Genomic DNA, 12,345 nt, shown 5'->3' with positions numbered 1-12,345 from the left:
AGAGTTGTGCACCTGTCAGGGCAGCACACAACTCGAGCCAGGGAATAAACTGTTGCTTCTTGGGGCCAACTCGTGATCGGCCTGCGAGGAATGCAACTTCTATTTCCTCCTCCGGAATGTCCGTCCTCAAATAAGTTACTGAGCCATATGCCTGCTCAGAGGCATCACAGAACACATGAACACAGACTCTTACAGTTGGATTGATCCAGGCGGGGACTAGTGTAGCACTTGCGCAGGGTTATCTTGGACAGGTGTACTAGTTCTGTCTCCCATTCAGGCCACCTCTTCATCAGCTCCTGTGGAAGCTGTGGGTCATCCCATTCTCTATTCTTCTCCCACAGGTGGTGTACGATGACTTTGGCTTGGGTGGTATAAGGCACAATGTAGCCAAGAGGGTCATATTGTCTGGCTAAAACTTCATAGATGTTTCTCATTGTAACCACCCAGCAGTCAACGTGTCTGTGTCCATAGGTGAGTGTGTCAGACTTATAGTTTCATTGTAGTCCAAGTGCTGGCTCTTGTAAATCAGGTTGGCCTTGCCTGAGCCACAGTTTACAACCTGAGGGTGGGTGGCAGATGGTCAATAACACTGGGAATATTGTTTGCCCACTGCCTCAGCTCGAATCCACTATCGGCCAGCAGATGGCGCAGAGCAAGAGCCTTTGCAGCTCCTGGACAAGTGAGACTCAGTAGACCACAGGTGTCAAACCCAAGGCCCGGGGGCCAGATACGGCCCGCCACATCATTTTATGTGGCCCGCGAAGACAAATTGCGCATCAAATTCGTGTGTCATTACTAGAATTGCAAAATGTCTTCACTTTTAATAATATCTTTTTTTTTTTAAATACTTGACCAGTTTTTTCTTGTCTGATTTGAAAACGAGTTATTTGTCAGTTTGTTTTTGTAGCTTTTACTGTGTATAATATGAGGTGCTCATACATTTATTTGGGTTGACAGTTATAATGGCCCTCCGAAAGAAGCTATGACTACAATGCGGCCCGCGAAAAAAACCGGTTTGACACCCCTGCAGGAGACAGTTATCCACATAAAAGGATTTGTTGATGGTGTACACTGGGATTACCTTCTGCTTGGCTGTGGTCAGTGATGTGCTTCTGTAGCGCGAACGTTGCACAGCAGGGGCTGCAAGTCGCTCCAAAGGGAAGCACCTGCCACTCATACATATCAGGTAGTCGGTCCCTCGGCATGTCCCTCCAAAAGAATCGCAGTAGTGGTCGGTCTGCTGGAATGAGCCTCACCTGATGAAACATGCTGCGGATATCACTGCTAAAGGCAAGTTCTCTAAAGCGTAGTATCACAGCTAGCAAGGAGGGGGGGGGGGGGGTTGGTGGAGCGAGAGTGGGACCAGGTAGTAGGAGCTGGTTGAGGTTGTGACCCTGGTGCTGAAATGAGCAGTTTTGCACCACACGATTCTTTCCATTATGTTGGACCAGATGCTACGGTATATACCAACCAGGCTTCTGCGCTGCTCTCTACTTGATAGGCATCCGACCACACAACATAGCCAGTATCTACAAACTTCTTCATCTCTTTTTGGTACGCAGCCGCTTGTTCTGGAGATTTGGCTAAGCGCTTCCTCCTTTGGCTAAACCTGTCAGATGTTTATACTTCTGCTGAAGCGAAGCAACCGGATGTGAATGCTCTGCTAAATCCAGTTGCTCTGCGGTGAAGGCATTCTGAATCTTGTCAGGGTTGTGAGCTGGATAAATCATGAAGGACACGACCACCCCGGACGGTGGAGAGAGGCAACACCTCTTTACTTCCTTTGAGGCACAACTGATTGGCAACAGACTGAAGCAGTATCATCCGCTCAGAACTAAAATAAAATAGCATACAGTATGTCTCCAAGGACTTGCTGATCTTCAACAGCACCTTGCAGTTGTAGACTGGGCGGTCCACATAGAGGACTTTGTTAGTGGTGCTCACGAGGCAGCTTTCTGCCAACAGCGAGGCTGTTGCTCAGGAAGATAGTAGCAGACTTACTTGAAGATTTAGTACGCATGTTATCGCGCTTCCTGTTGGATGACTCCTCTCACTTGGGGAGCGTGACGCTGTCTTCCTAGACTTCTAACTCCTATTCTAGCCAATCATGGGCCACTTGTGTTTGGGTATTGGTGGCTTCCAACATGACCGCTGTTGTATGGGCCTGGAGGTGGTGGAGGAGCAAGCTGTAAGGCAGTCATTGGGCTCTGGAACTGTTTGTGGAGTTCAGCATTCTTTTGATGCAGCTCTTTGAGGGCAGCATTGAACTCAACAAGAGGGTTGATCTCCTGTCTCCTGATGGCTTGCGTCATGACTTGTCTGGACTCCTGTTCTTGCGCAACATCCTCAATGGTCTCCATGGCAGGTCCTTGGCTAATCAGCGGTGATGGGGATCTACTGGTTGGGCGCTCTGTGGCTGCGTGCTCCGCTTCTGTTACCCTTGCAAGAACTGGTCGTTGGAAACTACTGAAACACCCTGGCCCGCTGAGGTCATAATCAGACATGTAAGAAGGCACTGATGATGATTTCCTGGGTCTTGTCCCACTTGCTGGTAACTCTGGGTTCTGCATCTTCAACAGGTATCTGCCATCCGACTCGAAGAACCATTGAAAAATATTGTTGGCTTATGCGCTGGTGTGGTAATGCAGAACGCTGTGGTGAGTCCGGTTAGGAGATCCAAAAAATAGAAGTGGTCGTGGGGTTTTTGATGTTTAATGAGATTGTCAGCCTCAGTACAACTGTGTGTGTGTGTGTGTGTGTGTGTGTGTGTGTATACGTGTGTGTAAAACAAATAATAATGGGTGTTAATCTCTGAATCATGTAAATATCACAATATATACATGAGAGTTGTACACTCGGACACAGAACCACAATGATACCTCTTAAACATGCTCAAGGACATTCTGTATCACTATACTGGCAGTCAAAGAGGCTGGTAGTTATACACTCCGACAATAAACGTGTGGAACTTACTTTCTTTACACACACTCTGAAGTGGGGTAAACTGTACTCGGCTGAACTATCTTAAACTATGTGAAATCCGAATTCATAAACTATCGCCCTTTTCTCTTCCGCTTTTCTAACACAGCGTGGGCTCTTAGCTCTCTAAGTTGCCTTTTCGATTTAAATGCACAACACGTGACAGCTTTGTGAATATTAATGCATTGTTGTAAATATTCATATTTCTACCAAGAGTAGTTCACAATGTTTCATCATGACAATCACTTCAAGAATACAATTACATTCCTATTCATAATTATTCAAATTTGACATGTGAATGGAGCATATTTTTTAGTTAATTAGAACGTAAATAAAACTACATACATTGCACATTAATTAACATGTATTAATTTGTATTATATCATTTGTGCCATTGGTTGATCCATCGCATGATGAAACAAAAACACATTATCATTTTAAAGCAATTTGACCATGTTACATTTATTTATTTTTTACAGCGGTGAATTTTATTGACTATATTTTACCCTATCTAATTGTGATTTATTCTTTTATTCTGTTATGTGCATGGTAGGCCGATTGAGCCCTCCACAAATTGCCCATAAATGTCATTGCAAGCGTGAATGTCAATCTCAATGCTTGTCAACGTGTGCCTGCGATTGGCTGGCAACTGGTTCAGGGTGTCTGTTCCCTGCCAATCTGCCCAAAAACCGCTGAGGTAGGCTCCAGCGCGCCCACGACCCTCGTGGGGACAAGCAGATTTGAAAAATAAAAACAACCGTTGCAGTAATACAAAGCAATGGGTGTTTTTAAGATGTATATACAGTCGTATGCAAAAGTTTGGGCACCCCTGATCTTTTTCAAGATTTTCCTTCATAAATCATTGGTTGTTCGGATCAGCAATTTCAGTTAAATATATCATATAGCAGATAAAACAGTGATATTTGAGAAGTGAAATGAAGTTTTTAGGATTTACAGAAAGTTGTTGAGGTATCCAGCCCCTGCGCAACTTCAACTTTGTCACTGATTCTTGAACATTGTTAGCAAAAATCTGCTAAACTAATGTAGGCAGGTGCATAAATTTGGACACCCCAACAGAAAAATTCAGTAGCTCCTCCTTTTGCAGAAATAACAGCCTCTAAACACTTCCTCTAGCTTCCAATGAGAGTCTGGATTCTGGTTAAAGGTATTTTTTACCATTCTTCCTGACAAAATATCTCCAGTTCAGTCAGGTTTGATGATTTCCGAGCACGGACAGCCCGCTTTAAATCACACTACATATTTTTAATAATATTCAGGTCTGGGGACCGAGATGGCCATTCCAGAACGTTGTACTTGTTCCTCTTACTAGAATTTGAGCAGTCTTTGGGGTCGTTGTCTTGTTGAGGTATCCAGCCCCTGCGCAACTTCCACTTTGTCACTGATTCTTGAACATTGTTTGCAAAAATTTGCTGAATAAATGCAACCTTCAACTTAAACAAGATTGCCAGTACCTGCGCTGGCCCCACAGCCCCACAGCATGATGGAACCACCACCATATTTGACTGTGGGTAGCAAGTGTTTGTCCTGGAATGCTGCGTTCTTCTTCCTCCATGCATACCGCCCCTTGCTATGTCCAAATAACAACATTTTAGTTTCATCAGTCCACAGCACCTTATTCCAAAATGAAGATGGCTTGTACAAATGTGCTTTAGCATACCTCAAGCGACTCTGTTTGTGGCATGTGTACAGAAAAGGCTCCTGCCGCATTATTCTCCCATACAGCATCTCCTTGTACAAAGTGAGCAATAGTTGAACAATGCACAGTGTCACCATCTGCATGAAGATTGGATTGTAGGTCTTTGGAAATGCTCTGTGGTTTGACTTTGACTATTCTCACCATCCTTCGCCTCTGCTTATCTGAGATTTTTCTTGGTCTGCCACTCCGGGCCTTAACTAGAACTGTGCCTGTGGTCTTCCATTTCCTCACTATATGTTCCTCACAGTGCAAACTGACAGCTAAAATCTCTGAGCTAGCTTTTTGTATCCTTCCCCTAAACTTTGACGTTGAACAATCTTTGTTTTCAGGTCATTTGTTTTGAGGCTCCTATGTTGCCACTCTTCAGAGAAGATGCAAAGAGGAGAACAACTTGCAACTGGCCACCTCAAATACCCGTAACTGGAAATGTTTTGTAAAGAAGAATGGTCAAAATATATACAACCAGAATCCAGACTCTCATTGGAAGCTATAGGAAGCGTATTTAGAGGCTGTTATTTCTGCAAAAGGAGGATTTTTCTGTTGGGGTGCCCAAATTTATGCACCTGCCTACATTTGTTTAGGTGATGATTGTACATGTTCTGTAAATCCTATAAACTTCATTTCATTTCTCAAAAATCACTGTTTGTCTGCTGTACGATATATTTAACTGAAGTTGCTGATCCGAACAACCAATGATCCGAACAACCAATGATAAAGAAAAATCATGAAAATGACCAGGGGTGCCCAAACCTTTGCATACGACTGTAAAAAAAAAAAGAAGACCTTGTGTTGCGGTGATGAAGAGGGCCCCCTCCTGACGCCGTTAGGCCTCGTATCCGGCTGAGCGGCGCCGCTGGTTCCAAATGTCGTCCCGGTGTTCGGGTCGACAAAAGAGACGGGATGAACGCACCAGACGCTCGCGCTGCTCGCGCTGCTCGCTCAGCTCGCTCAACGGCCTCTGCACGGGCACGTTGCCGTGGACACCGCACGACAGCTGACATCCAGCTGACCTGGGGGAACAACAGTAAAACGAGGGATCAAAAACTCGGCACAAAACCATTTTCGATTTAAAAAAGACAAAACAAAACATTCCCTCTACATAGCTGACACCTACACTGCTGATTGTTTGGTTTGACAAATTATTGTGATCGGATGATGATGTTGGAATGTTGACTGGGATCATTAACTTTGTTAAAACCTTCCACCTTTTCTTGAGTTTTTTAAACTTTCCACATTCCCTTGAGTTGTTGAAACTTTCCAAGGTTGTGCAAATCTTCTTGCTTAGCTTGTTGTCTAAAGATGCTCCACTAGTATCTGTTTCCACAACCTTGTAAAACAAACCGCTAAGACCCTCGGCACTGATTAACCAGTTTGCAGAGGTGACCCCCGAAACGTGTTCACTCTCACCCCCACCCTGCTTTCTCTCAATAATAATTCTCTTGAAAGAAGCGAAAGTCAGACTGCTTTCAAGCACCTCTGTACCACCCAGGGTGCTGATGGCTTTCTCCGCTTGCAAGCGTAAAATGGCCCAACTGGTTCTTGCAAAACTCTATCAGAGATGCTGTCAAGATGTATTTGGGCTCTGTTCCAAAAAAAATATGTTCATGTGTTATCATGAAATGTGACATGTACATATTGTAATTATGACAAATGTGTTGCTCTGCTTAAAAAAATGTTTGTGCAGTCCCACTGTGGGAACAATTAAGTGGTTTTATTCTTATTTATTTATTTTTTAAGTTTTTGTTGGTGAGGTGGTGTAGCAACCTGCTCTTGGTGATCCTGCAAGGTTTGTCTCGGTTGGTGGCCGGTGTCTGCCGCCGCTGAAGAGGGAAGACGTACGTGAGACCGACGAGGAGGGCAGGAAAGGGTTAGGCCCGCGCCACGCGTGCGTGTATCGTGCACCTGGTAGTCCTCCAGGAGGGTCTCGGCCAGTGCGATGCGTCGGAGCAGATTCTCGATGAATGATTGGATTCGGACCTTACCGCTGGTCTCCTGGCGTGCGGCCGTTTCCAGAAACTCGTGGATGCTCAGCACCTGCCTGTCAGCACCAGTGGCACATTAGCCCAGTCGCCAGATGTCGTGCGGCCGTTTTGGCAAAATGGCTTCCAAACATTTTGGGTCTTGTATCTCAATTAAACAATTACAATCGAAGAGAAACAAATTAATTAATGTTAAATAATTACCGTTTTTTTCCATGTATAATACGCACCCTAAAAATGGCATGTTGATGCTGGAAAAAAGCCTGTACCCATGTATAATACGCACCCAAATTTTGACTCCTACTTAAGTCCGTGAACGTAAAATGATTTCAGAAAAAAGATCATCTTTGGGAACAACCGGATGTTATTCTGTTGTTATGCGGTCAGTATCACTGCGCATGCGCTAGCATACTCAATAGCGAAGAAATGTTTTGGATTTGTGTAGGGTACATTGTGACAGCAAACGAGCAGGTGATCTAGCAAGCGTCTGATACGAGAGCATTGTGTTCGTATGGAGCATGTTTGAAGTGAACAGCAGAGAAGAAAGCGCATCTGTAATGGCGGCCTCCATATCATATCCGGATTTTAAAAAAAATAATAATATATATTTTTTTGTACCCATGTATAATGCTCACCCCAGATTTTAGGACAATAAATTAGTCAAATTTTGCGCGCATTATACATGGAAAAAAAACGGTACATTTAAATTGACTGAAAGAATACAACGAAAATACAAATTAGCCTTTCATCCATTTTCAATGTGATGATTTTTTTACAGATACACTTAACAATTTTACGATTTGGTCATTATTGCTGAATTACCATTTTTTTCTATGTATAATGCGCCCCCATGTATAATACGCACCCTAAAAATGGCATGTTGATGCTGGAAAAAAGCCTGTACCCATGTATAATATGCACCCAAATTTTGACTCCTACTTAAGTCTGTGAACGTAAGATTATTTCAGAAAAAAGATCATCTTTGGGAACAACCGGATGTTATTCTGCCGGTCAGTATCACTGCGCATGCGCTAGCATACTCAATAGCGAAGAAATGTTTCGGATTTGTGTAGGGTACATTGTGACAGCAAACGAGCAGGTGATCTAGCAAGCGTCTGATACGAGAGCATTGTGTTCGTATGGAGCGTGTTTGAAGTGAACACCAGAGAAGAAAGCGCATCTGTAATGGCGGCCTCCGTATGATATCCGGATTTAAAAAAATATATATATTATTTTTTTTTGTACCCATGTATAATGCGCACCCCAGATTTTAGGACAAAAAATTAGTTAAATTGCGCATTATAAATGGCAAAAAACGGTAATTGCTAAATTGTCATGAAATTTGTTATACAAATCTACGAGCCCAATGGTGATTATCTCAGGATTCCATCCCCGCCCGACCTTTCACGTCGCTCCAGCTCGTTTTCGGAAGCGTTGATCTGCTCCTTGAGGGCAGCGATCACCATGACTGCCACGTCCACCTGCCGGCTCAGTGACCGCTCCTTCTCCGCCACTTCCTGCCTCTCGCGAGACAGATGCTGTGTGTGGGCGCGCTCGCACAGCAGCCGCGTTTGCGCCTGCGCCAGCTCCGTCCTGACGCGAGCCAGCCGCCGCTGTGGGGAACCCCCAGTGCCAATGCCATCAATGGTGCTGGCGGCCAGGCCTCCGTGCGGCGCCGCGAGCAAGCACCAGGTGGTGTCTGGGCCCGAACAACAGCCCTGTCCTGTGGGGAAAGGACAGACGGCCATGAGAAAGGGCTCTTTGACAGTGCCGTGGGGAGTGGAAATTGGGTCTTGGATGATCTCGTGAACTGAGGTATAAAGGGGACAAGCTCTCGAGTATTTAGAGAGGGGCCTTTGATGTGTCCTGGATAGTGCAAAATGTCTCCTTGCTGATGTCTTGAGCAGTGAAAAACGTAGTCTTTGACGTCATGAGTATTTGGAAAGGGATCTAAAATTATATGTGCAGTCACTGCAGTGTGCCATGTTTTGTGTAATAGGGGTCATTGATACCATGTGGTGTGGCAAATGATTACGCACGTATTGGAAATGCAAGTCTTTGATGTCGCATGATCAGAGAGAATGTAATAGAAAAGTGGGAACGGGTTTTGATGATCTCACCGAGCGCCTCTGCATTCCAGTCCGGGCCCACGTCCACGCCGAGATCCTGTCCCAAATGAAAACCCCTGTAATGATCTGGCGACCTGTCCGAGGTCCCAATCTTCTCTCTCTCGCTGTCTCTGACAAGCAGTTCCTCATGCTCGTCCTGGTGCTTAAGCTCGTCCTGGTGCGCACGGGTGCCCACGCTTCTCGTCCTCCTCCTGGAGATCAGGAATTGGGCGGTGTCCCTGCCGTCGCTGAGTGAGCGCCGCATGCCGCGAGCTGCCGTGAGACCACCATTCTTCGGCGGGAGCTTTCCGGTGATGCTGAAGCCGCGGTACTCATACGGGTACTCCCTTTGGGCATACAGGCTGTGGAGGCCTGACGAGCGCTCCCCATCGTGAAAAGAACCGGAACCTTCAGAGCAAAGCTTTTGCTGCATGGCTGGCGGCCACTGGAGGATTGAAGACGTACAGTGGGGCAAAAAAGTATTTAGTCAACCACCAATTGTGCAAGTTCTCCCACCTGAAAGATGAGAGATGGCTGTAATTTTCATCAGCGCTATACTTCAACTATGAGACACAATTTTTTTTTTAAATCCAGAAAATCACATTGTCTGCCCTTTTAAAGAATTTATTTGCAAATTATGGTGGAAAATAAGTATTTGGTCAATAATGGCCTCAATCTGGGGCTCCACGCAAGATCTCACCTCGTGGGATGAAACTGATCACAAGAACGGTGAACAAAAATCCCAGAAAAACACAGAGGGACAGAGTGAATGAGAGAGCCAGGACTAAAGTAACAAAGACTACCATCAGTAACTCACTACGTCGCCAGGGACTCAAATCCTGCAGTGCCAGATGTGTCCCCCTGCATAAACCAGTACATGTCAGTTTGACATAAGATGTGACATTCTCCCAATCTTCTTCTGGATCATCCAAATGCTCTCTAGCAAACTTCAGATGGGCCTGGATGTGTACTGGTTTAAGCAGGGGGACATGTCTGGCACTGCAGGATTTGGTGACATAGTGTGTTACTGATGGTTGTCTTTGTTACGTTGGTCCCAACTCTCTGCAGGTCATTCACTCTGTCCCGCCGTGTTTTTCTGGGATTTTTGTTCACCGTTCTTGTGATCATTTTGTCCCCACGGGGTGAGATCTTGCGTGGAGCCCCAGATCGAGGCCATTATTGATCAAACAGTTCTTTTCCACCATAATTTGCAAATAGATTCTTTAAAAAGCAGACAATGTGATTTTCTTTTTTTTTTTTTTTGTCTCTCATAGATGAAGTGTACCTATGATGAAAATTACAGCTATCTCTCATCTTTCAAGTGGGAGAATTTGCACAATTGGTGGCTGACTAAATCCTTTTTTGCCCCACTGTAGATGCATAGACTTGAGGCCACTTGAGCAAATGCAACACAGGCTGACATTTAAAGTGAAGTATTGCCAATGTTTGTAATGAACAGAAACACATTTACACTTCCAAAATCCCATCTGCGCCACTGAATTTATCCAATCTTGTTAAAAATGCGATGGATGGATGGATGGATGGATGGATGGATGGATGGATGGATGGATGGATGGATGGATGGATGGATGGATCCTCCACATGGAACATGCAGCTGATCTACAAATACTGTATTACAATGATTCTGTTTGCGGCGTGTCTAAGAAAATAAGACGACCTGTCAATAAGTAGATTACGTCACCTAGCAACGCGCGTAACAGGTCGTTAGTAGGCATCCCTTAGCTGGCTAAGTAGTTAGCTATGAGAGGTATCTGTCGCCGATAATACGATTGAGTATTTGCAAATGTCAAATAAAAGAAAAAATAGAACAGAAATGCTCCCGCTTACCTTCCGCGCGCGCGCGCACGCTCGCCGGCGGCGCGCGCGTGCGAAGATGACCGACACCGAACGTGAACGTGCCCGAGTCCCGCCGTAGCTTGCGAGACGTCACAGTCGGATCTCAGCAAAGCCAGCTGATTGTACGTGGTATCACGCTTCCGGCTCGGGTGGTCTTTCAAAGCAAAGCACTTTCGGTGTAGTTTAAATCGGAAACTTGATTAATCGTCATCGGGAAATTCACAGCCACTATTACTGTTATACTGTTTTATGTTATTCGGGCCAATAAATGCAATTGCTATACAGACACCATGTCATTTGTGTCATAATTACATAATTACACAAATGACCCCCCCAAAAATATCCAAATAAAATGCACCCCTAAAAAAAAAGCTGTCCTCTTTTTCAGAAACCCATATCTGGTCAGCCCACTACAACATCACAACAATGTTGTACTATTACTGTATTGGCCCAAATATAAGACGATGTTATTTGCATTGAAATAAGACTGAAAAAGTGGGGGTGGTTTTCATTCGGGGTCTAGACCAGGGATGGGCAAACCTTTTGACTGGGGGGCCGAATTGGGTTCTAAATTTTGACCAGGGGGGCGAACCAGGAGCAGATGGATGTAGTATTTGTGTGAAGTAATAGAAATGATGTAGTGTAAAGGTCATTGGATGAAACTTTTTATTTTTAGTAGGTAGTAAATCATAGATACAGTTTTTTTCCATGTATAATGCGCCCCCATGTATAATACGCACCCTAAAAATGGCATGTTGATGCTGGAAAAAAGCCTGTACCCATGTATAATACGCACCCAAATTTTGACTCCTACTTAAGTCTGTGAACGTAAAATTATTTCAGAAAAAAGATCATCTTTGGGATCAACCGGATGTTATTCTGCCGGTCAGTATCACTGCGCATGCGCTAGCATACTCAATAGCAAAGAAATATTTCAGATTTGTGTAAGGTACATTGTGACAGCAAACGAGCAGGTGATCTAGCAAGCGTCTGATACGAGAGCATTGTGTTCGTATGGAGCGTGTTTGAAGTCAACAGCAGAGAAGAAAGCGCATCTGTAATGGCGGCCTCCGTATGATGTCCGGATTTAAAAAAAAAAAAAAAAAAAATTGTTTTTGTTTTTTGTACCCATGTATAATGCGCACCCCAGATTTTAGGACAATAAATTAGTTAAATTTTGCGCATTATACATGGAAAAAAAAATTCACCAAAAAACTATTATCAGTGATTCTCATTAAATACGACACTGTTAATATGAATAATAGTTTCCATCACTTCAGCGTCTGCAGGTTAGATTTATTAAATATGTTTATCTAATGAGGCGAAATCACATCAAACGGCAAACATTCTGACCATATACATCATCTTGAAGAATCAGTGAAAGAATACGTCTAAATAAAGTAAATTAATCAATAGTATTGTTTGTTTCCCTTTTTTGCATCATAGTCTGGAGTAAAATTTGTTCTGGTAATTCGTAGGATAGAGCAGTACTTCTCAAATAGTGGGGTGCGCCCCCGGAGCGATGCTAGGGGGGGCGTGTGACCTCGGGGAACATACTTTTTTGGCGCACTAGAATGAAGTCTAATTGCACATCCACTCAATGGGTGGAAGTGGCGCGCTCATTTTCAGAGTTCGCGCAGGGAGTTACGGTATTTTTGCACCAAACAAGAGCACACAGCAGGGCCGGTTCTAGGAATGCACATGA

At 44.4% G+C, this 12,345-nt stretch overlaps 1 protein-coding gene and 1 long non-coding RNA gene across 2 annotated transcripts; one reads left to right on the top strand and one right to left on the bottom strand.

Annotated features, from left to right (window-relative positions):
• Positions 1-940: 940 nt before the first annotated feature.
• On the top strand, positions 941-4,390 carry LOC133158459 (uncharacterized). Its single transcript, XR_009715219.1, has 2 exons — positions 941-2,504; positions 2,580-4,390. It is a non-coding gene; the product is annotated as an uncharacterized LOC133158459 (long non-coding RNA).
• znf365 (zinc finger protein 365) lies at positions 2,694-10,744 on the bottom strand. Its single transcript, XM_061285695.1, has 6 exons — positions 10,632-10,744; positions 8,796-9,228; positions 8,077-8,398; positions 6,599-6,734; positions 6,461-6,516; positions 2,694-5,706 (listed from the first exon to the last, which is right to left on the bottom strand). Exons 2-6 carry the CDS (start codon positions 9,214-9,216, stop codon positions 5,520-5,522), a joined length of 1,122 nt encoding a protein of 373 aa, XP_061141679.1. The 5' UTR covers positions 9,217-9,228; positions 10,632-10,744; the 3' UTR covers positions 2,694-5,519.
• Positions 10,745-12,345: the final 1,601 nt, after the last annotated feature.

Source organism: Syngnathus typhle, linkage group LG8 (genome assembly GCF_033458585.1).
Source record: "Syngnathus typhle isolate RoL2023-S1 ecotype Sweden linkage group LG8, RoL_Styp_1.0, whole genome shotgun sequence".
Taxonomy (NCBI): domain Eukaryota; kingdom Metazoa; phylum Chordata; class Actinopteri; order Syngnathiformes; family Syngnathidae; genus Syngnathus; species Syngnathus typhle.
Note: the sequence above shows the minus strand (reverse complement) of the source record. Positions and strands in the feature narration are given on the sequence as shown.

What these genes read in the sequence shown, in the direction of transcription:
- znf365 (XM_061285695.1), bottom strand. Translation starts at nt 9,216, where the DNA reads ATGCAGCAAAAGCTTTGCTCTGAAGGTTCCGGTTCTTTTCACGATGGG. An exon ending in CCCTCCTGGAGGACTACCAG is followed by an intron (nt 6,517 to 6,598) that starts GTGCACGATACA and finishes TTCCCTCTTCAG; the next exon opens with CGGCGGCAGACACCGGCCAC. An exon ending in TGCAGGATCACCAAGAGCAG is followed by an intron (nt 5,707 to 6,460) that starts GTTGCTACACCA and finishes TTGTTCCCCCAG; the next exon opens with GTCAGCTGGATGTCAGCTGT.